At 35.9% G+C, this 27572-nt stretch overlaps 1 protein-coding gene across 2 annotated transcripts; it reads left to right on the top strand.

Annotated features, from left to right (window-relative positions):
- Positions 1–115: 115 nt before the first annotated feature.
- Positions 116–26981, top strand: HAUS8 (HAUS augmin like complex subunit 8). 2 transcript variants are annotated; one of them, XM_012542393.3, is made up of 12 exons: positions 485–551; positions 1115–1194; positions 6529–6611; positions 6948–7003; positions 8031–8121; positions 10383–10475; positions 10576–10676; positions 20833–20898; positions 22583–22741; positions 23124–23265; positions 23895–24036; positions 26573–26981. In XM_012542393.3, the coding sequence occupies exons 3-12, from the start codon at positions 6590–6592 to the stop codon at positions 26724–26726; spliced, it is 1026 nt and encodes a 341-aa protein (XP_012397847.1). In that variant the 5' UTR covers positions 485–551; positions 1115–1194; positions 6529–6589; the 3' UTR covers positions 26727–26981. The 2 variants fall into 2 exon arrangements, with proteins under 2 accessions (XP_012397846.1, XP_012397847.1); XM_012542392.3 differs by lacking the exon at positions 6529–6611 and having other exon boundaries at positions 116–503.
- Positions 26982–27572: the final 591 nt, after the last annotated feature.

Below are 27572 nucleotides of genomic sequence, written 5' to 3'. Positions count from 1 at the left end.
GACTCGCTTCCGGGTTCCTGGGGGCGGAGGGGGGAGAGAAGAAGAAGGGTGAGTGCGAAGGAGGGGGGGAGGAGGGGCGGGGCGTGCTGGGAGTCGCGGGGAGGCGGAGGGAGGGCGCCGGAGGCGAGGAAAGGGAAGGAAGTGCCCCCGCGGGCGGGGCCTGGCGGTCCAGGACGCCGCGCCCCACCTCAGGACGAGATCAAGTGTGAAAGTAGGGGGACAGCGCCCTCGAAGGGGAAAGTGAGCCTCTCCAGGGCCAGCCGAGGGTCTGTCCCGGACCCTCTCAGAACCTCTGGATCGATATACGCACCCAGCTCCAGAGTCCCGGCGTCTCCGCGAAAGAGTCAGCCTCGTCCTCTGGGGGAGTCCCCGATCCCACCCTTCTGGGAATGATCTCGCCCACACTTCGGGGCGGGGCCGAGGCGCTTCCCGGCTCCGCGGAGCTCCTCGTCAATTCAACGGAGACGCGGGAAAATGGCGGAATCCCGCTTTAGGCCTCCGGGGTGAGTCCGCTGCGGGGGCAACTTTCCGGGGGCTGAGGGCGAAAGCGGGTAAGGTTACGGTTAGGGAAGGCCTCCCGCAGCTTTCTCGGAAACCCCCGAACCCGCCGTCCTTCGGGCCCCGGCTGCGCGCCCCCTGACCCCCTCGGAACCCGTGTGCCCCTCGTTGTGGGTTGGGGCGGGCCGTGGGTCGCAGAGAAGAGAGCTGGCTTCGCATCCTGCTCACCAGTCAACGCCCTCCTTCTCTCTGGGCCTCAGTTTACACTTCTTCAAAGGGAGAGGCCCCCCTAACTTAATTGATGGAATACGGGGTTGAGAGAAGGGAAGAAGAACCGGGTTAGGATCCCAGCCGACGGACGCCAAGAATTGTGATAGTTTTTATTAATGCAGCACTTTAAAAGTTGCGAAGCGCTTTCCAAATGTTATTTTAACTTCACAATGTTTCTGGGAGCGAGTGCTCTTATTATCCTTATTTTACAGAAGAGGAAACAGAGGGTCAGAGAGGCACCCAGGGTGGCACGGATGCTAAATCTCTAAGGTCACATTTGAAGGCCTTCTCTCAAGCCAGGGGTTTTTTTTTTGTTTTGTTTTGTTTTTTTTTGGTGCTGTTTCAGGAGGTCCTTCAGCGAAGCCGGACGCGAAGCCGGACCCGGTGCCCCTGTGAACCCCAAGAGTAAAGGGAGAAGAGTGCCAGGTGAGCCAGAGAGGGGGGAATCCACCTTACTCCTGCACGTCCCTACTGCTCCTTTGGAATCTTGTAGCTCGGAAAAGTCAGGATTGAAGCGAGAGCACTTAGGCTGGAAAAGTGACATTTTGAGCAAGTCATTTAATCACTCTGAGCCTCAGTTTCCTAATCTGTATTTAATGGGATTAGATGATTTATGAAAGCCTTTGTATCTGTAAGCCTCCTGATCTCATGACTTCAAAACTCCGTGTAATTGTGAACTATTGTTGGAGTCTGTGTTCTAAGACCCCTTCCAAACGATAACCTCATTTATGTGGACAATTCTAGATCTTAAAGAATCTTAAAAGATTCACATAATCTTTAAAGAATCTTAAGGTCTTAAAGAGTCCCAGAATCTTTAGCCAAATTCTTAACTCATGAAGAATCCCTTCTACAATGACAATAAGAAGGGTATTCAGCACTTTGCTTGGAGACCTCCAGTAAGGAATAGTTTATTACTTGTCAAGGTACTCCATTGCACTTTGGGTAAGTTTTATTTTAGGTCAGTCATAAATTGGACTTTGTAGCTTCACCCTTTTTCACCTGTTCTGTTTTCTGGGCCCAAACAGGACAACTAATTCCCCTTCCACAAGGCAAGTCTTCAAATACTTGTTAAAACTGTCCTATCTCCTTATTCTTTTCTTTAGGCTAAACATCTCACTTTTTTTTTTTTTTTTTTTTTTTTGGGCCTGTTCCTTATATGACATGATTGTGATGCTGATATCCAGTTGATTTTATCAGGCTTTTTTTTCCCCCATAGGCTGTTTTGCTGTTTCTTCATGTCACACCCATTAACCAGTGTCCTCCAAGATTCTGTCTTGTACTGTTTTCTCTTTTCCTTATATAGTAGGAGTTCATAACTTTTCTTGGGTCATGGGCCTTTTCACAGTGTAGTGAAAGCCTATAGGCCCCTTTATGTATAATGGTTTTTAATGCATAAAATAAAATATATAGGATTACAAAAGATTAAATTAATTACAATTAAAATACAGTTATCAAAATAGTTTAAAAATAAGCTCATAGACCCTCAGTTTAGTACCTTAGCGCTACATTGTCTTATCTGGTATTTTCATTAACTGTTAGTTCATTTATCTGTAGGCAGATGATTCCCAGATAGTTCCCCTGGTCTTTCTCCTGAGTTTCAGTGATGTATTATCAACTGCCTCTCAGACTCCTTTGAAATGTATGTTCTAAAGGTATCTCAAACTCAACATGTCCAAAACAGAATTCATTTGCTTTTTCCCCTAAGCCTTTTCTTTCCCCAAACTATTGCTCTTGCCAAACCCACAAATTCAGTGTTATCTTTCATTTCTTAGTTTTTCTCCCCATATCTAGATTTTTAAGAAATCTTATAATTTCTGCTTTTACAACATCACTTGTGTGTATCCTTTTCTTTCCTTTGACACAGTCACAAAACTAGCTAAGGCATTCAACTCTTCACTAATCTATTGCATTAGTATTCTAACTGGTCTTTCCCACTTCATCCTCCATTTTGCTACCAAGATGATTTTTTTTTTTTAAATGTAGGTCTGATCATGTCAACCTTCCCAAGCTCGAGTAGCTTCCCATTATTCTATGGATCATATATGAAGTCCTCTGGCATTTGGGACACCCTTCCTAATTTTCCAGTCTTCTTAAACCTGACTATTTTTTGTCCAGGTACACTCATCTGTGCACTGTTGCATACACAAGATATCCCATTTCTTGTCTCTTTGCTTTTGCACTAGCCATTCTGCCATACCTGGAATGTTCTTCCCTTAACCCCCTCTGTTCTTAATTTTTTTGATTTTCTTCAAACAACTCAAATCTCACTTTATGCAGGAGACTTTTCTCATCTTCTCTCCTTTTTCTTCTCCTCTCAACCCTGAGTTGCTAGTACCTTTCCTCAGATTATGCTCCTGTACAGATACTATTCTGTATATATGTATGTGTTGTCTATCTATCTATGTATTTATTTTTTTTTACATGTCTTCTCAATTAGAATGTGACTTCTTGTGAAGGTCACAAGAAGAATGTGACCTTCTTGGCAGAGGGTGAGAGGAGGAAGAGAGGCTTTGACTTTTCTTTGTGTCCTCAGCACTTATCACAGTGCCTTTTACATAGTGCTTCATAAATAATTGTTAACTATTGACCATCCTTTGGACACTATCTTATTAGTGTTCTTCATAAAATATGGCAACCAGAATTTAACAGAATACTCCAAATATTTTGACTACAGAGTATGCTGGTACTATGATTTCTGTAGTCCTAAACACTAAACATTTTTAATATTTTTTCCCCCAATTACATGTTAAAACAATTTAAAATTTTTTTAAAAAGAGTTTTGAATTCCAAATTCTATCCCTCCCCCATCTCTAAGATAATAAGCAATCCAGTATAGGTTATGCATGTGCAGTCATGCAAAGCATTTCCATATTAGTCATTTTGTGCAAGAAGACTAAAATAAGAAATAAACAAAGTGAAAAAAGGCATGTTGTAGTTTGTATTCAGACAATATCAATTTTTTTTTCCTGGAGGAAGCTTGTTTCAGTGTCCTTCAGGATTGTCTTGGATCATTGTGTTGCTGAGAATAGCTGAGTCATTCATAGTTCTTGTACATCATTGTTGTTACTGTGTACAACGTTTTTATGGTTCTGCTCACTTTACTTTGTATCAGTTCATGTAAGTCTTCTGAGGTTTTTCCGAAATCTTACTTATCACTACATATCTCTTAATGTGGCCTAAGATTGCATTAGTTTTTTTGACTGATATGTCATATTGTTGACTCTTATTTGGGTTGCTGATTTAAAATCCCTTGATGAATTATTCATCTTGAGTTGAACTATTGTCTAGCTTCACTTCACCTGGCCTGTAAAGTTGACTTATTAAACTTGTGTAAAAATGTACATTTGTTCCTATTAAATTGGATTCAGCATTTTAGTCTACAAGAATTGTCAGTCCTGTCATTTAGTATATTAGCTATGCCTTTCACATTTGTCATGCATTTTTGATAATCATATATCTCTTTGTTGTATCCAGATTATTGTAGAAAATATTAAAATAGTTAATGACTACTCCTTGAGTCTCATTGTTAACCAGTTTTGAATCTACCTAACTAGCATCATTTAGTAGTGTATAAGATTTTGTCAAATGCTTTGTTGAAATCTGTGAAAACTCTGTAGCATTCCCCTCATTTAGTATCTGGTAACTGTCAATAAAGGAAATGTGGCTGGCTGAGCATAACATGTCCCTAATAGAACGTGGGGGTATTGTGAAAACTACTTTTTCTAGGTGGTCACTACTCATCCCTTTAATAGTACATCCTAGAATTTTGTCAGGTTTTGAAGTCAAACTCACTGACTTGTAGTTTACAGACATTCATGATCTTTCATAGGTCCATTAGGAACTTAGTAATCATTTTTTGCCAGTACTTTGAATTACTAATTCATGGAGTCTTAATAACTTGAAGTCATCAAGAGTAGATAGCTGTTACTTTATTACCTTTCCCTTTTTAATCAACCCTTTGCCTATTTGAATAAGACTCAGATCAATACTACAGTCATGAATTTCATCCTACTAATTCTTTAGGGATCAACTTTGTCTCCTTGCATTAGCATCTTTAGTTGATGCTATTTCTTACCCATGTTTTATGCATTTGTAAATAGTCATCTGAAACCATGGGTTTTATTATTTGTTCTTTTCTTGGATTTTTTTTCCCATCTCTGAATTTCACTGTATAGTTGATTTGTTTGCTATACCTATGTTTTAGAAATTCTGTAGAGTCCAGTTTGGAAAATAGACACTTTTTTCTTTTATCTTTCATCTTTTTTAGTTTTATTCCCTTTATGTTAGATTTGTAAAGTCCAAGAAAATGCATTGTTTCAATCCATCCTTGCCCAGAAACCTATCATTTCTATTTTTTATTCTGTGCTCCTGAAGTTGAAATCTCTTTCGCAGATATCTTTTTTTTTTTTTAAAAGGGAAGCACTTTATTTATTTATTTTTTGTCCAATTACATGTAAAAAACAATTTTGACGTTCTTGTTAGGATTATTAAAAAGTGCTAAATTGGTTGTCTAATTTTAGCATGGTGCTTAGCAGTTCTCTGGTTCACTAAAGTGCTTACTCTGCTAGAGTTCACACCTTTCACACCTTTGAATTCACACCTCTAAAAGAGCATATAAAAGGACAAATCCACTGGAAGCTCCAGGAGATTCACAAGTCAGAAGGACAAGCCCACTAGAGGAGGAGCCCACTCTCGGAGGCAAGACAGATTCATTCCATTTTCCACCTTTGTGCTGGCTGTAAGCTTTGGATTCAGAGAGAGCTAGAGGCTGAAGCTGGAAGAGACAAAGGACTAGTGGCAAGAGCTCTCGGAACCAAGGAGAGGGAGATCGGCCTCTAAGAAAGCTAACCGGGCTATTTTGAAGGAAACAATAAAGGATTTGGATTTTAGCTCCTGGCTGCATTTGAGGTGATTATTACTCTGAACTGAAATGAAGGCTGCCTCCAGAAGCTCCCAAGAAACCTGCTCCCAGAGAACATATAATTGTTCTCTGGGAGCAGGTTTTAGAGAAGAGAACATTACAATTCTTTTTCTAAATTTTGAGTTCTGAATTCTCTTCCTTCTGTTCTCCCCTCATTGAGAAGACAAGCAGTATGACATAGGTTATACATGTTCAGTCAGTTTTATACATGAAAAACACACTTCCATGTGAACCATATTGTCAAAGAAAATACTGACCAAAATAATAAAAAAAAAAAAATAAAGAAAAAGTATGCTTCAGTTTTCATTCAGACTGCATCAGTTCTTTCTCTGGAAATGGATAACATTTTTCATCATAAGTCCTTTAGAATTGTCTTGAATTGTTGTATTACTAAGGATAGCTAAGTTTTTTCACAGTTGATCATCATACAATATTATTGTTTCTATATACATTGTTCTCCTAGTACTGATCATTTCTCTGTATATCAGTTCATGTAAATCTTTTCAGGTTTTTCAGAGAGCATCCTGCTTATCATTTCTTGTAGCACAATAGTATTCCATCACAATTGTATACAATAGCTTGTTCAGCTATTCGTCAATTGATGGACATTTCAGATACTGTCTTCTTAAGAAAGCAGTTTACTTCCCAAATCTGCCTTTCTCTTTTGAAGCCCTTGTCTTCTATTGGCTGCAGGGATAAAACTATGTGGGTGGCCTCTTCAGTTTCATTTACTCAAAAAATGATTAGCAAATCACATTTGTATAGTATTTTAAGGCTTGCAAAAGATTTTTCCTCACAACAACTTAATGCAAGTAAGTAATTTTCTTCCTATTTTACAGGCAAGGACACTGAGGTTATGAGAAATTTAAATGACATTCAGATTTAAATGACATCTACATCATGCAACTAATAAGTGATAGAGGTGGGTTTTGAAACTGAGTCCTCCAGGTTCCAGATCCAGCATTGTATCTCTGCTGCCACACACATTACCTCTTTGTAAATTTTTGATCATGATAAAGTAAGTTTCTGATATGAACAAAAAGAAACTATTATTTTGGAGAATGAGACAACTAGCAGAATAGCCGAGTGTTTCAAAAGATTGTAGAGTATCTTGGAGTTGGAGGAGGGAGGGTAGGGCAAATTGAAATTTTGCTGCTTTGGTATGATATGTTTTTTCCTAGAAGTAAAAAAATTATAAAGTATGAAGTACTATAAGTGGAAGTATTTTGAGAAACACAATATTCTTTTGTCTCCACAGCTGGAAGAATAGTAGAGTCTCGGTATTTGCAATGTGAAAAGAAAAAAGTTGTTAAGGTATAATATTTATTTCTCTAATTGTTGTTCAAAAAATTACTATAGATATCCTTGTAGCAAATTCTATGGAATGCATTCTAATTAATGTGAATTTCAAAATTCTCTAAAGGGGAATTTAAAGGAAGGCAGTCTTTGATGAAAGAAAACTTCATAACAGAGACATTTGAGAATGAACTAAATTGCTTTCTGAGGTAGTATGCTCCCCATCATTTGAAGTATTTAAACAGAATCAGAGAAGACATTTATTTATTGAGTAGGAATTTGGCCTATGCCATTTAACTTTGAGGTTCTGTTATTCTAAATAAGAGAATCTTACGTTTTTCGCCAAATTTCATTATTTATATTTAAATGTTTTTAATGACCATTGTTGTGGTTGACTCTTTTATAGCTTCTTAAAAAAGTCATTTTATTTTTAATCTCTTAGTTACTTCTTAACTGATATCATATTGCTATAGGTAGGTCCACCTTCTATTGATAGAGTAGGATTCTACTTAGGAAATTTTGGAATTAAATCTTTGTGTGAAGATGTTCTTAGTTATCCTTTTATTTTTGAAAACAGAACATTGAAATTAACTGAAGTATTGACATGGGAATGGCCAAAGGAACAAGTTAGATTATCAGGGATATTAGTCAAGTGTAACAGTTAAAATTTTAAAAAAGACTTTGCTGCTGTAAAAATATTTACATTATGTTAGACTGTTCAAAGAACATGATATTACTTTTGATTGGATTAATTTAATTTGTAATAGCAGTGTTTTACATCATTTTTCTTTTAGGGCTTCAAATGAAGCTCTAGAAGGTCCATATGTGATTGGTTACTGGTTTTAGAAGATTCAGTGTGTCAAAATTAAATTTTAGAATGCTTTGCCTATACTAGGTAATCAGTAGATGTTTGAATAAATGAAAAAGGAAACTTTGATTCAGCAAGAAGAGAAAAAGATAACTGGATTGTTTGTAATATATTTCTGTACTTTATGGATGTACCTTAGTGACTTTTAAATCTTTTTTTATTTTTTTCTTGCTGCAGGTACTTGCGTCAGATACTTCAGTCAACACTTCTAGTGGAAAACAGACTGAAAGTGGAAAAAAATCTAATGTGTCTCAAAAGGGTAGCAAAGGTAGTTTACAACTTTGTGGGAAATTTTAAGTCATTCAGTAGTTCCAAGTAACATTACTAAATTCATATATCAAACTTTTTTTCTTTCTTTCTTTTTTTTTTGGCAACTACCTTAGCTCACACCATAAACATGTCTCTTTAAATTCTTTTTTTTTGCTGAGGCAGTTGGGGTTAAGTGACTTGCCCAGGATCACACAGCTAGGAAGTGTCCTCCTGACTTCAGGACTGGTGTTCTATTCACTGCGCCACCTAACTGCCCCGTCTCTTTAAATTCTTAAGCACTTAGTACCGTATTCTGTTTTCTATGAATTCTAGTTTTCTTTCCAACTATTATTGTAAACTCTTAAAGAGTAGGAACTATGTGTGTCTTTTCTCAATTTTTCAGACTTTGCAGATTACTGCTATATGCTACCTCTCGGGTCCTTTGCCTCTTCATTGAAAGTTTGTATAGCAGGGTAATACTCAGGATTAATTCAGGGAAGTCACCCAACTGTTGATATCTCTATATGAGTTGATATCTCTACTCTTAAGCCATTACCAAGTTCTTTAAAGATAGTGACATTTTATTTGTTCATGTTGCCCCTCAGCATGTAGAGCAATTAAAACAAGGCTTGGGTTCATAAGGCTTAGTTCTCTCCTTCCAGGTATATATCTTTCACCTGTCCTTCAAGGTATCTGATGCCTCGGTGAAGTATAAGAGGAATTAAAATGACAAAACTATATTTAAGTGACTTCTGATTTCTAAACCAAAGAACTTTAGTTGCACCTTCATATATTGTGGCAGTTTTTTAAAAGTATGATCCCAAATTTAAATCCCAAAATTAAATTTTAGTTCTAAAATCAGTGGGATGATTTTTAATGCATTTTCTCACTAAAGGGACACTTAATAATTTTTGTTGTATTGAATAATGTCAAGAGCAGAAGTTATAATTCATTTAATCTTACATAGTTTTCTTAAGAAACATAATTCCCAAAGATCTTCTACATTCTCTCAGAACAAGTAAAATTCTTAAAAGGTTAATGATTATTATGGTTGTCTAGTTCAAATTTATAGTATAGACAGGTTGTATTTATTTGTACTTTATGAATATTTTATTCTAATCTCCGCTCAAATTGAAGGGAATGGTCCTCTAGGAAGCTTTTTCTGATCATCCTATTATGATTATTCTCCTTAACATTTAAGTACAGAACAGATTCATTACAATCTTGTTGGAGAAAGTTTGTGTATGTGTGTGTGTGCGTGTGTGTAAATTCATCAAGGGGAGAATTGATGATTTTTCATTTCTTTTGCACTCCTTCAAAATACTTTGAACTACTTTATTCAATACTTCAAAATACTGTATTGGATAAGCTAGTGCTTGGTAATGAACAATGTCAGGGAGCAGGTGAGATAATGAAAAGAGCTGGGTGTCCTTTGTGATCTTGGGCATATTACTTCTTTCGACCTGGTCTTATCTGAAGTTGAGTAAAATTGGATTAGATGATCTCTAAAGTCCCTTCAGCTTTTAAGCCTTGTGAATTTCTGAGATAGTGGACTACATCCCATTTTAAGTAGAGGAAGTGAAATGAGAAGTATGAGACAGTTCAATATAGTGTAGATGAAGTGCAAGACTTGGAGGTAGGAAGACTAGGTTCAAATGTTACTTTATGTTATAGCTGTGTAATTGGGAAAGTTACTTCTCTTTGTAATTCAATTTCTTCATCTGTAAAAGGGTTGTGGGGAGAGGGGAGGCATTAAACCAAATCATGGAGGTCATTTTAAACTCTAAATCATTGTCCTTATGAGAAAAGGTGCAGAGATGAGAATATTTTTGTAGATGTATAGGTAAGACAGGAAAACTGCTCTTGAGTTTACTGCATAAGCATTACTCATCTGACTCAGTAGTACATATTCAGGCTTTTTCCACATATCTTTAATGTGTACATATTGTTTTAATCTTAATTTAATATTGAGTAAAAATTAGTATGGTCAAAATGACAGTAGAGAAAAGAAAAGTGAAAATCAGATTGGTAAGTGGCAACTTTCAGAGAATATTTTGCCTAAATGGGAAGAAGGCAGGCACTAAATACAGTAAAGGATGAAAATAGAATGAGGGTTAAAAAAAATTGAAAAATGTAGGAAAAGCAGGTTTTGTTTTTGTGAGGAATTTTGCATGCTTGTTTTGAATAAAGTTACATTAATAAGACATCCATTCCTAAATTAAATTTTTCCTCATTGACATTTCATGAGCTAACTTTCAGGTATTTCTGCTTGATTATTAGATAATAATCAGATTGAAAAGAATGATTTGCAATCAACTCTGTTAGATGGACACAGAACTGCACCTCCTGATCTGGATCTTTCTGCTATTAATGGTACGTAATTTGCTTCAGAGCTACTTTAGTGTCTTCGTTTGGAATGCTCTACGTTTTGTAGGATGATGTTAAAATACTATTTATTCTTTGTTTGATTTAGATAAGAGTATTAAGAGAAGGACTCCACAATTAGCCAGTAAAGCTAATACAGGACAAATTTCCAACACCAAAAAACCACAACCATCAAAAAACCGCAACATAGTAAGTGTTTTGAAGGGGAAAAAAATACTCTAAAGGAGGGGGTCTTAACCTTGGGTTCATGAATTTGAATGGGGAAAAAAGATCTTTATTTTCAATATTCTTTCATTGAACTTTAGTATTTCCTTAAAATAATATTTTCTTCAATTATTTAAAAAACTTTATTATGAGAAAGATGTATAGATTTCACCAGATTGCTGAAATTATGCAAGACACAAAAAAGGTTTCAAACCCCTATTATCATCCTATGAGGAGAGAAAGTGTCTTTGTCACTAATTCAGTAAACATTTAAGGATCAATGAGTGATTAGGACTATGCTGGGTACTGAATAACATAAGAAAATTATTCATATTCTCAAAGAATTGGGAAGATATAGGACAGATAATACTGTATCCCAATGAGCTGTGTGACTACAAAACATGAAGTACTCTGAAGAGAGCACAATGGCTGGTGCAGTTTTATCATAGCACAGAAGGAGCCAGAACTTGTACTTTGGAGCAAAGATATTAGACCAGAAGGACAATGGACAAGCTTCTGACATTGTTGCCCCTCAGATATTCAGAGAACCAGGTGAATCCCTTCAGCCAATTAAGTGGACCCTCTATTGCAGGGGTCCTCAAACTTTTTAAATAGGGGCCAGTTCATTGTTCCTCAGACTGTTGGAGGGCCGGACTATAGTAAAAACAAAAACTTTGTTTTGTGGGTCTTTAAATAAAGCAACTTCATAGCCCTGGGTGAGGGGGATAAACATCCTCAGCTGCTGCATCTGGACCACGGACTGTAGTTTGAGGACCACTGCTGTATTGCAGTGGGAACCCTTTTGTTGAGCACTATGCTAAGGGCCGAAGTTATAGACTTGTGTTTGGTTCATGGCAGAGAAATCTACTATATAGTCCCTGTCAGCTGGGTTCCGGTAAGGGAAGAGCTCAATAGGTGCTAAGGCCTCTAAAGAGGGTTCACTCTTTTGCACCGGAATGGGGCCTTTTCAGATCCTTACCAGTGAAGCAACAGACCTGTTTGAGTATTAGATGAATGTTGTTTGAACTTCAGTCTTGAAGTGAATCAGTGATGTCAGGAGAAGGATGTGTTGGCTTGCAAGTGAATTGGATTTAAGTGAGGCAGAGCTGTGCAAAATCATCAGCCTCATTCTCTCCTCCAGAGGCTTTGGAGGCTGATGATAAGACATAAGCCGGATAACTGACAATGGCCTCTCATGCAGTGGGAGACTTTCGCCTTTTCAAGCCAAAATCTTTCCTAGGTCCCAATTTGTCTGAGATAACACACACTCAGTAATTAAAGACTAGATAAGAAGGAAGGCAAAAGATGGCGTAGTTTACCTTCAAAACAGAATCATTCTACAAGGGAAGACTCTCAGAGTTTCTAGCCAGAACAGAAACAGTCATTATATACACTCACTCTCTTCAGCTGATTGACATGGTGGTATAAGGATCAGAAAGGGGAGATACCTAATGATGAGAAAGGAGAAACAGGACGCAAGGACAAAAGGATCAATGGGGTTTTTACAGGGATCAAAGATATGTTTTTCATTTTACCTTTAAGTAATAATGATACATATTATATATGTTGTACCTAAAGCTTACAAAGACTTTATATGTTTAGTCCTTTTAGTAATCCTGAACGGTGGCAGCTTCAGTGACATATGTTTTATAATTGAAGAAGCTGAGGCTGAGAGATCCAGTGTCCTAGGTCATAGCTCATAAGTCCTCCAGGATTTTTCCACTGAAAACTGCTTCCTGGTCTAGTGGAAGGAACACTAAAATGAAAGAACTGGGAATTTAAAAAGAGGGTAGTTCCAATTAGAATTAATACAATCCCATTTATTTCCAAGTATTCAAATATTTGTGTAAGAAAAATTCAGATCAATCAAGCTTAAACAGAAAAACAAAAGAAGTTAACAAATTGTCCTTTAAATGTCCATATTCCTATAGGGATAACTTTCAAGAAACTTGTCCCTAGACATATATAATATACAAATTTATTGAATTTTTATATCCTTATATACTCCTTCAAGGTTTCATGATTTCCATCCATGGGATACCTACAAATGCAGGCCATAAACCCGTCATACTTTAGTTTGTTTTGTCTGTTGCTGTATCCAAAAAAACTTCATAATCTAGTGACTAGCCTTCTGGAAAAAGTTCTCTCTAAACCTGCCTATGATAGATGAACTATTCCTCATTAGGGCTCTACTTGAGCTTTGCTAGCTTTTCTAGTCCTTGCAGAATTTGCCCTTTACTAATATGTCTTTGGATATGCCAGCATCATTGCTACCTTTGTCAAAGTGGAAGATATTCACTGTATCTAAAAAGTCTGAAGGCCAAAGGCAAGTCCAGCAGTTTTTATTTTGGTCAGAAATAAAAATAACGATTTGAGCTTTTATGAGTCAATGCTTTAATTACAAAATCTAGGGAAACTTGAATAATCAGTGTCTGCCTAATTTTTTCTTTTTCTCTATTTCTGAGTGTCAGCAACAAAAGTTTGTACACAAGGCGTAAGGAGGCATAAATGGCCTTGAGACAAACTTAGCTGATTCCAATTTTGTCAGCTGCATTATCAAAAGCAAAAAGGAGGGAAGGGAGGGAGGGAGGAAGGGGAAAAAGAAAGAGAAAAGCATAATCTGGAGATAATAAGATGGCAGGAAATACAGAATTAGTTATTTTAACTATGAATGTGAATGGGACAAACTCTCCCATAAAACTGAAGCAGATAGCAGACTGGATTAAAAACCAGAATCCTACCATATGTTGTTTACAAGAAACACATCTAAAGCATAGTGATACATACAGAGTGAAAGTAAAGTGCTGGAGCGGAATTTATTATGCTTCAGGTAAAGTTAAAAAAAAAAAAAAAAAAGCAGGGGTAGCAGTCCTGATCTTAGATCAAGTAAAAGCAAAGATAGATCTAGTTAAAAGAGATAAGGAAGGAAACTATATTTTATGAAAGGGTACCATAGATAATGAAGCAATATCAATATTAAACCTATATGCACCAAGTGGTATAGCATCCAAATTCCTAGAGAAGAAGTTAAGAGAGATGCAAGAAGAAATAGACAACAAAACTATACTAGTGGGGGAATCTCAACCTTGCTTTCTCAGAACTAGATAAATCAAACCACAAAATAAATAAGAAGTTAAGGAGGTAAACAAAATGTTAGAAAAGTTAGTTATCATAGATCTTTGGAGAAAATTGAATGGAGACAAAGGAATTTTTTCTTCAGCGGTTCATGGAAATTATACAAACATTGACCATGTATTAGGGCATAAAAACCTCAAAATCAAATGCAAAAAGGCAGAAATAGTAAATGCATTTTTTTCAGATCATGATGCAATAAAAACCACATGCAATAAAAGGCAGGAGAAAACAACCCAAAAGTTAACTGGAAATTAAATAATCTAATCCTAAAGAATGAATGGGTGAAACAGCAAATCATAGATACAATCAATAATTTCATCTAAGAGAATGACAATAATGAAACAACATAACCAAAATTTGTGGGATGCTGCCAAAGTGGTTTTAAGGAGAAATTTTATACCTCTAGATGCTTACTTGCATAAAATAGAGAAGAAAAGATCAGTGAATTGGTCTAAATACCAAATTTAAATTTTGAAAATAAAAGGGGAGATTAATAAAATTGAAAATAAGAAAACTATTGAATTAATAAATAAAACTAAGAGTTGGTTTTATGAAAAAACCAATAAAATAGATAAACCTTTAGTTAATTTGATTAGAAAAAGGAAAGAAGAAAATCAAATTTTTAGTCCCAAAAATGAAAAGAGAGACTTTACACCAATGAAGAGGGAATTAGAGCAATAAGTGGAGTTATTTTGCCCAAGTATATGCCAATAAATTTGATAATCTAAATGAAATGGAGGGATATCTACCAATTTTGTCAGCTGAATGTTATTTTTTTTTAAATTTTATTTTTTATTTATTTATTTATTTTTCATATTAAATAACTTTTTATTGATAGAACCCATGCCAGGGTAATTTTTTACATTATCCCTTGCACTCACTTCTGTTCCGTTTTTCCCCTCCCTTCCTCCACCCTCTCCCCAAGATGGCAAGCAGTCCTATACATGTTAAATAGATTACAGTAGATCTTGGACTCAATATATGTGTGCAGAACCAAACAGTTTTCTTGTTGCTCAGGGAGAATTGTATTTAGAAGGTATAAATAACCTGGGAGGAAGAACAAAAATGCAAGCAGTTTACATTCATTTCCTAGTGTTCTTTCTTTGGGTGTATCAGCTGAATGTTAAAAGAAAACATCTACTTTTTCTGAACCAACAAGTGTTGTATGAGGGATTATGTAGGAATTATATGAAGGAAGTATGTAACACATTTAGGAAGTAAAGTCTACATATCTATAATTACTTCATGCCTGGGATTTAAATGTACATAAGCAAAAATTTTCATTCTGTCAAACAGATAGAAGTAGCTTCCTTAAAGCAAATACATTTTGCTGAGGTTTTTTAAGAAATAATTTTCAAATTACTTGTTTGAATACCAGTTTCTCAGACAAATACAATTATATTTGGTGCTCTAAAGTAGTGCATTTAGCCAATGTTTTCCATGTTTATACTTGTCCCCCAAACTTGTAAATTTAACCCTCAAATCTTGTAAAACATAAGGAAACCTGTTACCTCTAGACAGAATTACTTACTCCAAATTATCTCTTAAAGACAAATTTTATTTAAGGCAACATTAATGTTGTTATTGGGGGAGGGATAACCCGGGGGTTGGGGTGAAGAGGAAGAAGTAGAACCTAGTTCTTATTTTCTGTTTGACGTAGCCAAGCCATTAAAATAACATCTCAGTCTCTTGGGGCTCCAGACTTACAGGTGCTTTTTCTTAATCTGTGAGGTGATAGCTATCATTCCTTCTCAATGAATCAGGCTTCCAGGAGTCAGACTATGTATATCTAAGAAATTCATTCAGCATGTATCACCATTTTGTACTGAATTGTTGTTACAGGATAGCTTGGAGATTTTCATAATTCTTCAAAGTGTGTTAGTTACTAGTGGACTGCAATGGAATCTTTTCAGGGTTAATAGAGTGCTTTTGACATGATTTTTGGGAAATAGAATGTCTATTTTTCACATGGAATAGAGTGCTTTTGACAGATTTTTTTTTTTTTTTTTTTTTTGAGAATCCCAGAGTTAATTAGTATATAGAGGCAGCATGATGGAGTGGAAAGAATTCTGGACTTGTAATCAGGAAAGACCTGGGTTCAAATTCCATCTGTACCACTTACTAGGTGTCTTTTATTTAACATTTTTTTTTTTTTGAGATTCAATTTCCCTATCTTTAAAAATGAGGATAATAATATCTATACTTTGAACTTCACACAGAAGTGGTGTGAAAATCAAATGAGTATATTTTGTAGAGAATATATTGTATTAAGGTTTACAAAACACTTTACATACCTTTTCTCATTTAATCATTACAAACTTATGAAGTAGATGCTACTATAATCCTTCTTTACAGATAAGAAGACTGAAGCTAGCTCTGAGAAGTAAGTTGACTTAAATAATAGCTTTCCATTTTCAAAACACATGCAGAGATTGTCCCCAACTTTCATCTCCACAAAATCTTGTGTTCCAAACTTTTATCCCTCCCTTCCCCCTACCTCATAGATAGAATTTAAATCCTATAGAGGACAAGTCTTTTTGATTCCAAGTCTAGTTCTCTCTCCATTTTTTACTTGTCTTCTCTTCAATGTAATAAATACTTGCCATCAGAGGCATTCTTACTAACCATTCAATTCTAAAATCCCAGATTCTTTGTTTTTAAATGTCGTCATGTATTAATACACCTATTCTAACCTGCTGCCTGAGATTTGTAGTATTGCTGCCCTCATTTCTGTATCCTTTCCCTGACCTACCTTTTTTCACTAGAGAAACTCTGTTCTCTACCTATTGACATACCAATTCAAGATGATGTAGTGTCTTGCCCAACCCTTTACTCCTCAGTGCCTAGAGGGAGATCTTGTTCCTTACTCAGTGATAGAACAAAAGGGCCACACTATTAAGTCTAGTGCCATATTCACTTATTCTTTGTGGATGTTTAATTCTTGTTCTCTGAAGTACCATTTTCTAGAATTTTTCATAAAGTCACCAGTACTTGTATAGCACTCAAATAACCTGCTTAAACTGTCATGTATCAGACAGATCTATGGTCTCGCTGATCTGCAACAATATAGACTGCAGTGCCTCTATGCCTGCCTATTCTGTGTACCTATTGTTCTTGTCCTATAAGTTCTTCAAGGAAGGTTATCCAGTGTGTTAGAAGCCTTTTTCTAGAAATAGTAAAGGGTCCCAAGAGAGCTATCTGGCTCCCCATTAATTTCTTTTTTCTTGCATCCTTATCGGCCCATCTTCTATCCTATAGTTCTTTGATAACTTCTGAATTCCTCATTGTTGATGTGTTTCAGGCTCCTCACCCACTGTGTACTTCATTGTTAGTCATGTGGCATTTTTGTTTTGGTAGAGAACATTGTTATTCCATGTGGAATTAAAAATTCTCTTTCTAATATTGATTAAGAACTGTAGTAGTAAAAGTTCCTTGAGGGTAGACATTTTTTCCTTTTTATTTTTGTTTCCCAAATCCCTAGTGCAATTCTTTGCAATAAGCTTTTTTTTTTTTTAAATAGACTTATTGACACGATATTTTTACATCACTTATATTTCTCCCCTGGGACCTTATACTTCCTCCCAGAGATCCTTCCCTTATAACAAATAAGTTTTTGAAAAGGAAAAACAAGTTCAGGAAAACCGCTTATTCCCTTAAAAGAGTCTGTTATATGCAGTGTTCCACCCTTGTGAATTTCTCCTATCTCTGCAAAGGAGCATATATTATATCTCTTTGAAACTTTATAATTTTACAACATTCCATTTCATTTGCACTGAAATAATTGAGATTGGTTCTGTATCATTTTTATTGATCCTTTTTACAATTAATTGGTTTTGTCCTGTACCTGCCTAAATCATAGTTTCTGAACTTGGTGTAGAAATTCACCTGGCCTGTAATGAATTATGAAATTCTATTCTCTTTGCTAATCACTATTCTATTCTTGGCTTAAAGAATTCTGCTAACCTTGAGGGATGTGGCTTGCTTTAACAGAGTTGGACCTAATATCTATATTACTAAGCTACTCTTCAAGGGTGTCTGCTTTGCTACCCAGGGAAACCTCCACCACTATTTTGCAGGTGGACTCAAACAATGAACACTTCTTAGTCATAGGAGGGAAGGAAGGGAAGGAACCATTGTTCTTCTTACCTCATTTATATAGCCAATCATATTGTCCTTAGACATGGTGTCAGCTACTCTGCTCTGTTCCATATATTATTCTCCAAAATCATTCCCCTGATTTGGAGTCTTAGCTTTACTAAGAAAGCTGAGATCCAATTTACTGGTAAATTTGTGCTTTATTAAGAAATTGATTGTGCTGAAACTTTTGTGCCTCAGTTTATGTTGAGTCATGATATTCTTTTCCTGTGTTTCCCCTTGCATCAATTTATATAAGTCTTCTCATGTTTCTCATTTCTAATAGCATGGGATTTTTCATTACATTTAAGTACCACAGTTTATTTAACCATTTTCCAGTTAGTGAGTATCTGCTTTCTTTTTTTTTTTTTTCTGCTCTTTTTTTTTTATTTTTTTATTTAATAGCCTTTTATTTACAGGATATATACATGGGTAACTTTACAGCATTAACAATTGCCAAACCTCTTGTTCCAATTTTTCATCTCTTACCCCCCCACCCCCTCCCTTAGATGGCAGGATGACCATTAGATGTTAAATATATTAAAATATAAATTAGATACACAATAAGTATACCTGACCAAAACGTTATTTTGCTGTAGAGAAAGAATCAGACTCTGAAATATTGTACAATTAGCTTGTGAAGGAAATCAAAAATGCAGGTGTGCATAAATATAGGGATTGGGAATTCAATGTAATGGTTTTTAGTCATCTCCCAGAGTTCTTTTTCTGGGCATAGCTAGTTCAGTTCATTACTGCTCCATTAGAAATGATTTGGTTGATCTCGTTGCTGAGGATGGCCTGGTCCATCAGAACTGGTCATCATATAGTATTGTTGTTGAAGTATATAATGATCTCCTGGTCCTGCTCATTTCACTCAGCATCAGTTCGTGTAAGTCTCTCCAGGCCTTTCTGAAATTATCCTGTTGGCCATTTCTTACAGAACAGTAATATTCCATAATATTCATATACCACAATTTATTCAGCCATTCTCCAACTGATGGACATCCATTCAGTTTCCAGTTTTTAGCCACTACGAAAAGGGCTGCCACAAACATTCGTGCACATACAGGTCCCTTTCCCTTCTTTATAATCTCTTTGGGATATAATCCCAGTAGAGTATCTGCTTTCTTTACAATTTTTACTACTACAAAAAATGTTCTTATATTTTGGTGTATATAGGAACTTTGTTTTTGTCTTTAACTTCCTTGGGGAATATGCCTACCCATAGAGTATCTGGACCAGATTACATACTTTCTCTGCATAATTCCAAATTGCTTTCCAGATTGGTTATATCAGTTCACATTTGCACCAACAGTGCATTGGTGTGCCTGTCTTTCCATAATCTGTCCAACATTGACTGTTCCTATTTTTTGTCATCATTGCCAGTTTGCTAGATGTGAAGGTTTTTTTTGATTTGCAATTCTCTTAAAAATTATTTGAAACCACTTTCATATGGTTAATAATTTACAGTCCTCTTGGGAATTCTTTATGTCCTTATCCTTTGACCGCTTATCTCTTGGGGACTGTCTTCCATCTAAGCTTTTAATGTTTAATAGAATTTAGTTACCGTAGTTAAATGATCAATTACCTACTTGATAGCAGGGATCGGCAAAATATGGCCTATGGACCAAATCTGACTGCCACCTGGCTTTTACTTTCAGAATTCCATTTTGTTGTGTTTAAAATCGTAAAGCTTTGATAGCTTATGTATAAAAACAGGCTGAGGGCCAGATTTGCTCACCACTGTTTACAGAATTACCTTTCATACAGGGACAAAGATAAAGTGCAAAGAAGACATTGCCCCCATAACTCCAGCCTTTGCTGAGTTCATTTTTCACAGTCCTTTTAAATTTATTTTCCTACTTTCCCAATTGCTACAGTGACAGTCCCCTAAGATGAATTTATTGCTTCTTTATTCCAGGGACTTTGAGCAAACTAGAAATATTTAGACCCACAGAGTACCCAGCATGTATCAAGTCCAAATGTTTTTCTCAACAGGAGCTGAAACAAAGATCCAGAGCAAACACAAAGGGCAAGGAGGGAGGACTATAGGATTTAGAACCAGAAGGGACTTGAGAAATCATCTGGACCACCTTTTTTATTTTGCAGATGAGGCCCAGAACCTTAAAGGAGATGAGGACTGTTTGCAATCCTACAAATATATTTTTGAATGTTGAGTAGGAATTTCTAGTCCTGGGAGGATACCGATATGTATGAACTAATTTGGAATCAAATATATTATGGATTTTTTCCCCCAGATTTATTTGAAGAAACAGAATAAGCAAAAAGAAAAACTGAAAAGCAATACAAAACAAAATGAAACAAAACAAAAGAGAATATTATCATATGCTCAGCAGAACATCAGGGAAGATTCAAAATATATAACAACAAATACCAATTTAAGAAAATATATATATTGGTAGAAGAAATTATATTCATGAGTGTCCAAATTGTTCTTTTATTCTCTGCTGCATACCTTGTTTATTTTATTCTTTTTTTCCCCCCTTTTCAGCTCACCCATCCTCAAATAAGCTAGAGTTAAGAAAAGATATATTTATGTATAGCTATGTAGATATATTAATACATACACAGACTCACACATACACATATCCTTACATACACACTTGTCTTTCCTATCTCTGCTATTCTTTCATTAAATTCTGCTCTGTAATTTGACTTACTATTACTTAACCTCCCTCCACCCAGAGATCTCTCCCTTGTCTTCTTCCCTCACCCTTTGCTTCCCCATCCACCTATCTTTCGACTCTTATTTCTTTATAGATTTTGGAGGGTGCTATATTCTTCATGGTATATATGACAGTGTTGCCTATTGAACTCATTCCCAATGTGTTTTTTAATACTTGCTTTTTAGGTTTCCCCAGAAGATATCAGAAAGATGGAGTCACAGACATTACTTCTAACCCTTCTGACAGTGAAGGTAAAATTAAAGACAGTCAAACATATTTATAGAACAATGAATGAGTGAAAAACATGAATTGCTTTCTCTGTGCAAAACACTGCTGCATACTAGGACTGAAAATAGAAAAGCAGAACAATCCCTGTTCTCTAGGATCTTATATTGTAATAGAAAAGACAATATATTTCAATTGCTAGTCAGATAGAAAAGTTCCCTGGTCCTGACGGTACAATGACAAAGCAGAAGATAATGCATTTTCTTTAATATTATTTCCACTGGGAAAGCCACCCACATGGGAAATACCCACATCTTCTTTAAAACCATTTGACAGTATCAGGGATGTTTGAGGTGAGAGATATCTTTTCAGGGTCTTCATTGTGGTTATTGGGGAAGCAGAGGCTGCATTCCCTACAGAAGTAGTAGCTAACTCATCTCCAGAGTTGATTCCTTCATTGATGGTTTTCTGGTCTGGATTAGAAGCACGTCTCTAGGTGGGTGGTGATGCTATTTGTGAGGCTCCTGGACTAACGGTATAGATCTGTTTTTTTGTCTGAGAGAAGATAGGCAAGGTGGACGTGGGGTTTTTCTAAATAATGTTTTATTTTTTTCAATTACAAATAAATACAATTTTTAACATTTATTTTTTATAAATTTATGAGTCCCAAATTTTTTCCCTTTCTTCTCTCCCCTCTTTCTAAGATGATAAGTAATTTCATATAGGTTATGTTTATGATCATGTAAAACATATTTCCATATTAGTCATGTTGTGAAAGTCCAAAGTAAAAAAGATGGTGGTCGTTTAATTCACCTGGTACATGAAGAATTCCTGTCTTTCTTAGGGTGCTTTGCATGCTCTGTGGTAGCAATGGGGCTAGGGGTAGCTGGCTCCTTCTTCATGGGTGCTTAATGCTCTAGGGACTACTTGGAAACCAAGTCTGGGCGGAGAAGACTTGTATTCCCAAGGCTCTTGTATATACCTGCTTATTGATGACAGTTCATTGATGGTGGTAGTGATGGTGAGAATTGAAGTCTATTCTCCACCCTTTGATTGAGCTTATAGAGGTCAGGCTGGAAGCAGAGCTGGTAGTCTGGAGGGGATCACAATATGTTCCTCAGGTTCTTGGTGTCTCTTCATGAGTTTAAAGGAAGGGAATGTTGAAGTGATGGAGATAATTGAACTCCCCTTGAACATGTTGCCTCTTATAGTAGAGTTTGAGGGAGTATGGTATGCCAGATGGCCCACCAGCCCTGCCTCTGACACGTACTGGCTGTGTGACTACAAGCAAAGCACTGAATCTTGCCCCAGCCAACATTTTAAGTTTAAATTCAGACATTTTTTCAGATTTCATTGGCCCATAGATTTAGATTTAGGCCAGACCATTCATTGTGTGGAGTATAAATGAGTTGCTCATTTGATTGTGAGCTATCTTTATTTTTATTTGTATTTATCTCTCTAGTCTATTAGTACCATACCGAGTACATAGTAGGGGGTTAATAAATGTTTTTTTGACTGATAGCCTTGCCTGAGGTGAATGGATTAAAATTGTTAGAAATAGATTTTGAACTTAGGCCTTCTGCCTCCATGTCCAGAGATGTGTTATCCACAGTGCTGTGCTACCTCTGCCTTAATAGAGAGAATCCTTGTAAAAGAATACTTTAGTAAAGAATTATGGTAAAGTTGCTGGAATGCTTTTGGATTTTACAGATGAATAAACGTGTTGCTGTAACAAAAGAAAAAGCAGAAAAAAATCTCATCATGCTATGTGAAGAAAAGGACAGAGTGCAAAAAAAAGTCCAGGAATTAAAACGCAAACTTCTATTTCATCAGAAAGAACAGGAAATGGTGGACACACTTGCTACTCAGGTTAGTCTAACTAATTTGTATTAACGCTTATTAGAGATTGTGCATTTGTAGGTGAAAATAACTAACAGGAAACTGTGAGGTTTCTCACCAAGTGGTGACATTTATAATAACATAATAAAAGAAAAATATGTTTGCATACTTTTGCTTTCTAGCTCTGTTTAAAGTACATATGTAAAAAGTAGTATGAAACCCCACTACTTCTTCCTTGTTTGGGTGCAAAAAAACTTATTTAGAGTGAATGATCTATATCAGTAATAGCAAGTTACTCCAAGTACAGAAATATAATGGTATGATTGGTATTTTAGAGTGGCAGACTAAGAGATACTAGATTATCAGTTACAGTTTTTAGTTTATAGTAATGCCTTTTCTTTTTTGCTTGCAGAGTGAATTGCTTGCTCCCTTTGTGGCAATGTCTGAGAGTTTTAAGAAGGATTATAAAACTTTTGCAACTGCACTGGACTCTACGAGACATGAATTACCTGTGAAATCCATTCACATGGAAGGAGATAGGGACAAATTTTTAGGTATGGATGTCATAGGCATTCTTTATAATATATTATAGACTCACTATGCAAATAACTTCTCTTAGCGGAGACATTGACTATCTGTTTGATTCTGGGAAAGCCAGTTCACATCTTTGAATCTCAGTTTCCTCATATCCACAATGGAGATAATACTATTTAGCAAAGAACTTGGTAGTGCAGTAGATAAGATATGCTTGATTTTAGGCCAGTGCTCTGAGTTCAAATCCAGCCTCAGGCACTATAATGTTTGGCTCTAGGCAAGTCTTATAGCCTCTGTTTGCCTCAGTTTCCTCAACTGTAAAATGAGAATAATAATGACACCTATATCACAGGGATATTGTGAAAATCAAATGAGATAATATTTGTAAAACAGGTAGCATGGTATCTGTAATTGGTACTTAATAAATGCTTAGTCCCTTCCCTACCCTGTTTGAACTGTCAATATAATATAACACTAGGGATAGCACTTTGCATACTATAAAATATTATACTGATATGAGTTGTTATTTTTATTTTAAGACTGAATCTTTATCTCATTGATAAACTTTTTTTTTTTTAAAGACTTAAAGATATTCTGGGGATTTGATAACTAAAAACAAGTTTTTAAATGTTTTATTTTTTCTTTATAGATGATTTACAGCACCAACTATCTATCACACAAAACTTGTTGGCAGAAGTTACAACTGACAACGTAGGGCAGCATGCTAAAGTATTTGATGTGTTGGATGAATTTAAAGAAGTAGTGAAAAAAAAGGATCTAGAACTCAAAAGGTATAATACTACATAAACTTGCTTAAAAAATGTTGTAACATTTTATTTGTCCAGAAATCATATTTCTGGCAACTTTAAAATATGAACCACAACTCTGCTAGCAAAGTAAGTGGGGGGAAAAAAAGCCTTTTGCTGAAGTGTGTTGAAAAGTATTGAATTTATGTTAAGATATGTTGAACCTATTGATCTATGTTGCTTTGTTTGCTATCATAAAAGACTTGATAATATGGTTTCTTAATCCATAGCAGAATGTATTTTCAAGATGTCTTCTGAAACCAGGTACACAGATCAAATGAAATGAATATAAATGTTAGCTATCATCATCATCATCACTCTGATTGCCGACCCCAGAACATGGAAATACCTGCCACATACTAGGCTCTTAATAAGTGCTAGTTGTCTGAATTAGAAGAATTATTTTAAAAAGAAGAATTGCAAAAGTAGTGTGAAGCCATTTGGTCAAGTATCAAAGAGCCTTAGACAATTGAATCGCCGCTTGAAGTTATGTCTATTAAAAAGTTATAAGTTATAAGAGTTTCTAATGATGTCCCTTAATCATTGGGAAAAGTTGAAATTTTGTTTTGTATATTCTTAATAAGAATTTCTAAATAAAATGCATCAAATGTAGTTTGATATTAAAGGAAATAATTAATTCTTCTGGAAAATTTCTTTTAAGGTGCCACTGAAATTGTTTTGCTAGCATTGTGGCAAAAAGACCTCTTCAAAGTGGCTTTTGCCTCTGGGTTCTGTTTTTGTGATGAAAATAAAGTAAGGTAAAGGCTAATTAGAATCAAATGATAATTTAGTTAGAAAGAAAATTAATCAGTGTTCTTGTGCAGTTACTTCAGTTGTGTCTGATTCTCCGTGACCCTATTTGGGGGTTTCTTGGCTAATAAGATCCTGGAGCAATTTGCCATTTCTTTCTCTAGCTCATTTTACAGCTGAGGATACTGAGGCAAAAAAGGTAAAGTGACTTGCTCAGGGTCACACAGTAAGACTCAGGCCAGGTTGGAACTCAGGAAGAGGAATCTTCTTGACTCCTGGCCCAGCTTCCCATCCATTGTATTACCTAGGTGCCCCTAAAAGTCAGTCAGTAAACCTTTATGATAAGCAGTACACTAAGCTCTGAGAACACAAAGGCAAAAAATCTTGCTCTCTAGAAGTTTATGTCTGAAAAGGAAGACAACATGCAAAAATAACCTTGTACAGACAGGATGTCTCCAAGATCAACTGGAGTTAATGTCAGAGGGAAGGCACTGACATTAAGGAGGGCTGGCAATGGCTTCTTGCAGAAGATGGGACTTTAACTGAGACTTGCAGGAGGCCAGGGAATCCAGGAACTGGCCATAAAAGTTAGTTCCAGCCCCAGTCTCAGTTTGTCTTTGTATCTTTTGTCTGTCTTTCTTTGCTTGTCTGCCTCTCTCTCTGTCCCTGTGTCTGCCTCTTGTCTCCTCTCTGAAATACCCATTTAGTCATGAAGTGAAAAATGGTCTCTAGTAGGTATAGAGTACGTATTGGTCTTGGAGCCAAGAAAACTTGAGTTGAGATTCTTTTCTGGACATGTGATGGTGGCTGTATCATTTTGTGTAGCTTATTAAGAGTTTATTAAGTTCAGTTCTACTACTGATAAAATCATAGAACAAATAGTGAGATTGTTGCAGTCATTAGGTGAGAAAGAACAAAAAGATGAAAATGAATGAAAAAAAATACACATTCAGCAAAGACAGATTGTGTATTTTGGAATCACTTGTTCAAGGTCTCCTTATGATATACATTATGAGCTCTCTTAATTGGGGGAAGATAAACTATTTCATTGCATCCTAAGGATGCAATTGTAGCCTTCAAAACATAAAATCTCAGAATTGGAAAGATATAAATAAGCCAACCCTATATCAAATGCATGAATTTTTCCATTCGATAGCCCCAACAATTGGTTATGCGGTCTTTGAATATGTCTAGTAATAGAAAGCTCACTATCTCATGAGATACCCTGTTTTGCTGTTGGATAGTTCAGAGTATTAGGTAGTTCTTTCTTATATTGATTTGAAGTCTTCCATCTTTTAACTTCTTTAATTGGTCCTCAGGGCAGCTAGGTGACTCAGTGGATAGAACTTGATACCTGGAATCAGAAAGAGTTAGATCTGGCCTCAGACACTTACTAGTTATGTGATGTTGGACAAGTCACTTCACCCTGTTTGCTTCAGATTCCTCACCTGTAAAATGAGCTAGAAAAGAGAATGGCAAACCACTGCAGTATCTTTGCCAAGAAAATCCCAAATGGGATCACAGAAAGTAAGAAATGACTAAATAACAATTGGTCCTTGTCATTTTCTCCGGAGCCACATGATGGCTCTTCCATTTTGGTCAGTGAACACGGTCCCTTTAAATCTTCTCTTGGCTAAATGTTCCTGGTTTCTTTAACCAAACAGGCCTTTATATTTATACCATTTCTTTACTAATATTGACTTTGCTGTGGTCATCTAACACATGTCATTGGACAAAGAAAATGCCAATTTTTTTTCTGATTTGTTTGCAGGAGCTTTGCCCACGTGCTTAACTTATCTTCAGAAGTCAGTAAAGAAGCTGCCTTAACTAACCAAGAAGTCTGGGAAGAGACTCAAGGCACACAGAATCTAAGCCAATGGTATTTTAATCAACAGCATTCAGAGGATGCTCCAAAAGACAACTGAAGACTCAATGGGTACTTATGTTTTTAGGTTTATCACATCAACAATAAGTTGTCTGACACATTTTTACTGCGTTTGTTTTCTTATATTTTTTCTACTATCTGCATAAATAGTTGAGTACTGTTGACAACACATTTTTGTCTTTTTGGGACATTCAGAACACATAGCACTTTAAATCAATGTGTATTAAATAAATGTTTTTGTCTTCTATTATGTGAGAGATTTGGGGTATCAAAAATAAAAGTTCCTGACATGAAATTTTGTGTGTTTTCAAATTGGTGCATTTAATTTTTCTTTGAATACTTTGAATAATACAAAAAAGCCAAATCATTTTAAAATTTGTATGTAAGTCTGAAATTTTCTCTTTGTTGCATTGAAAGGAATCCCTAACGCTTTCTTTTTCCCTTGAGCAGACCTCCTCAGGACTTCAACTTTTTCATTTGTAAAATGAGGGGGTTTAACTAAAGTAGAGATTCTTAACCTTTTTTGGGGCCCATATCCTTTGGCAATCTGGAGAATAAGTTTTCAAATGGATAAAACAAAATATATAAGATTGTGGAGGAAACTAATTATGTTGAAATAACTTAATAAAATATTTTTTAAAAAAACAAATCCACAAGATCATCTGTGATAGACTTAGCTCTTCTCAGCAATGCAGTGATCCAAGAAAATTTCAATAGACTTGGAATAGAAAATGCCATCCACATCCAGAGAAAGAGCTATGGAGATTGAATGTCGATTGAAGTGTAGTATTTTCACCCTTATGTTTGTTTGCTTTTTCTTGCTCCTGTTTTTTTCCCTTTTAAGTCTGATTTTTCTTTTACAATATGACAAATATAGAAATATATT

Source organism: Sarcophilus harrisii, chromosome 1, assembly GCF_902635505.1.
Source record: "Sarcophilus harrisii chromosome 1, mSarHar1.11, whole genome shotgun sequence".
NCBI classification, from domain to species: Eukaryota; Metazoa; Chordata; class Mammalia; order Dasyuromorphia; family Dasyuridae; genus Sarcophilus; species Sarcophilus harrisii.
The sequence above is the reverse complement of the archived record's forward strand: the minus strand, read 5'-3'. Positions and strand labels throughout refer to the sequence as shown.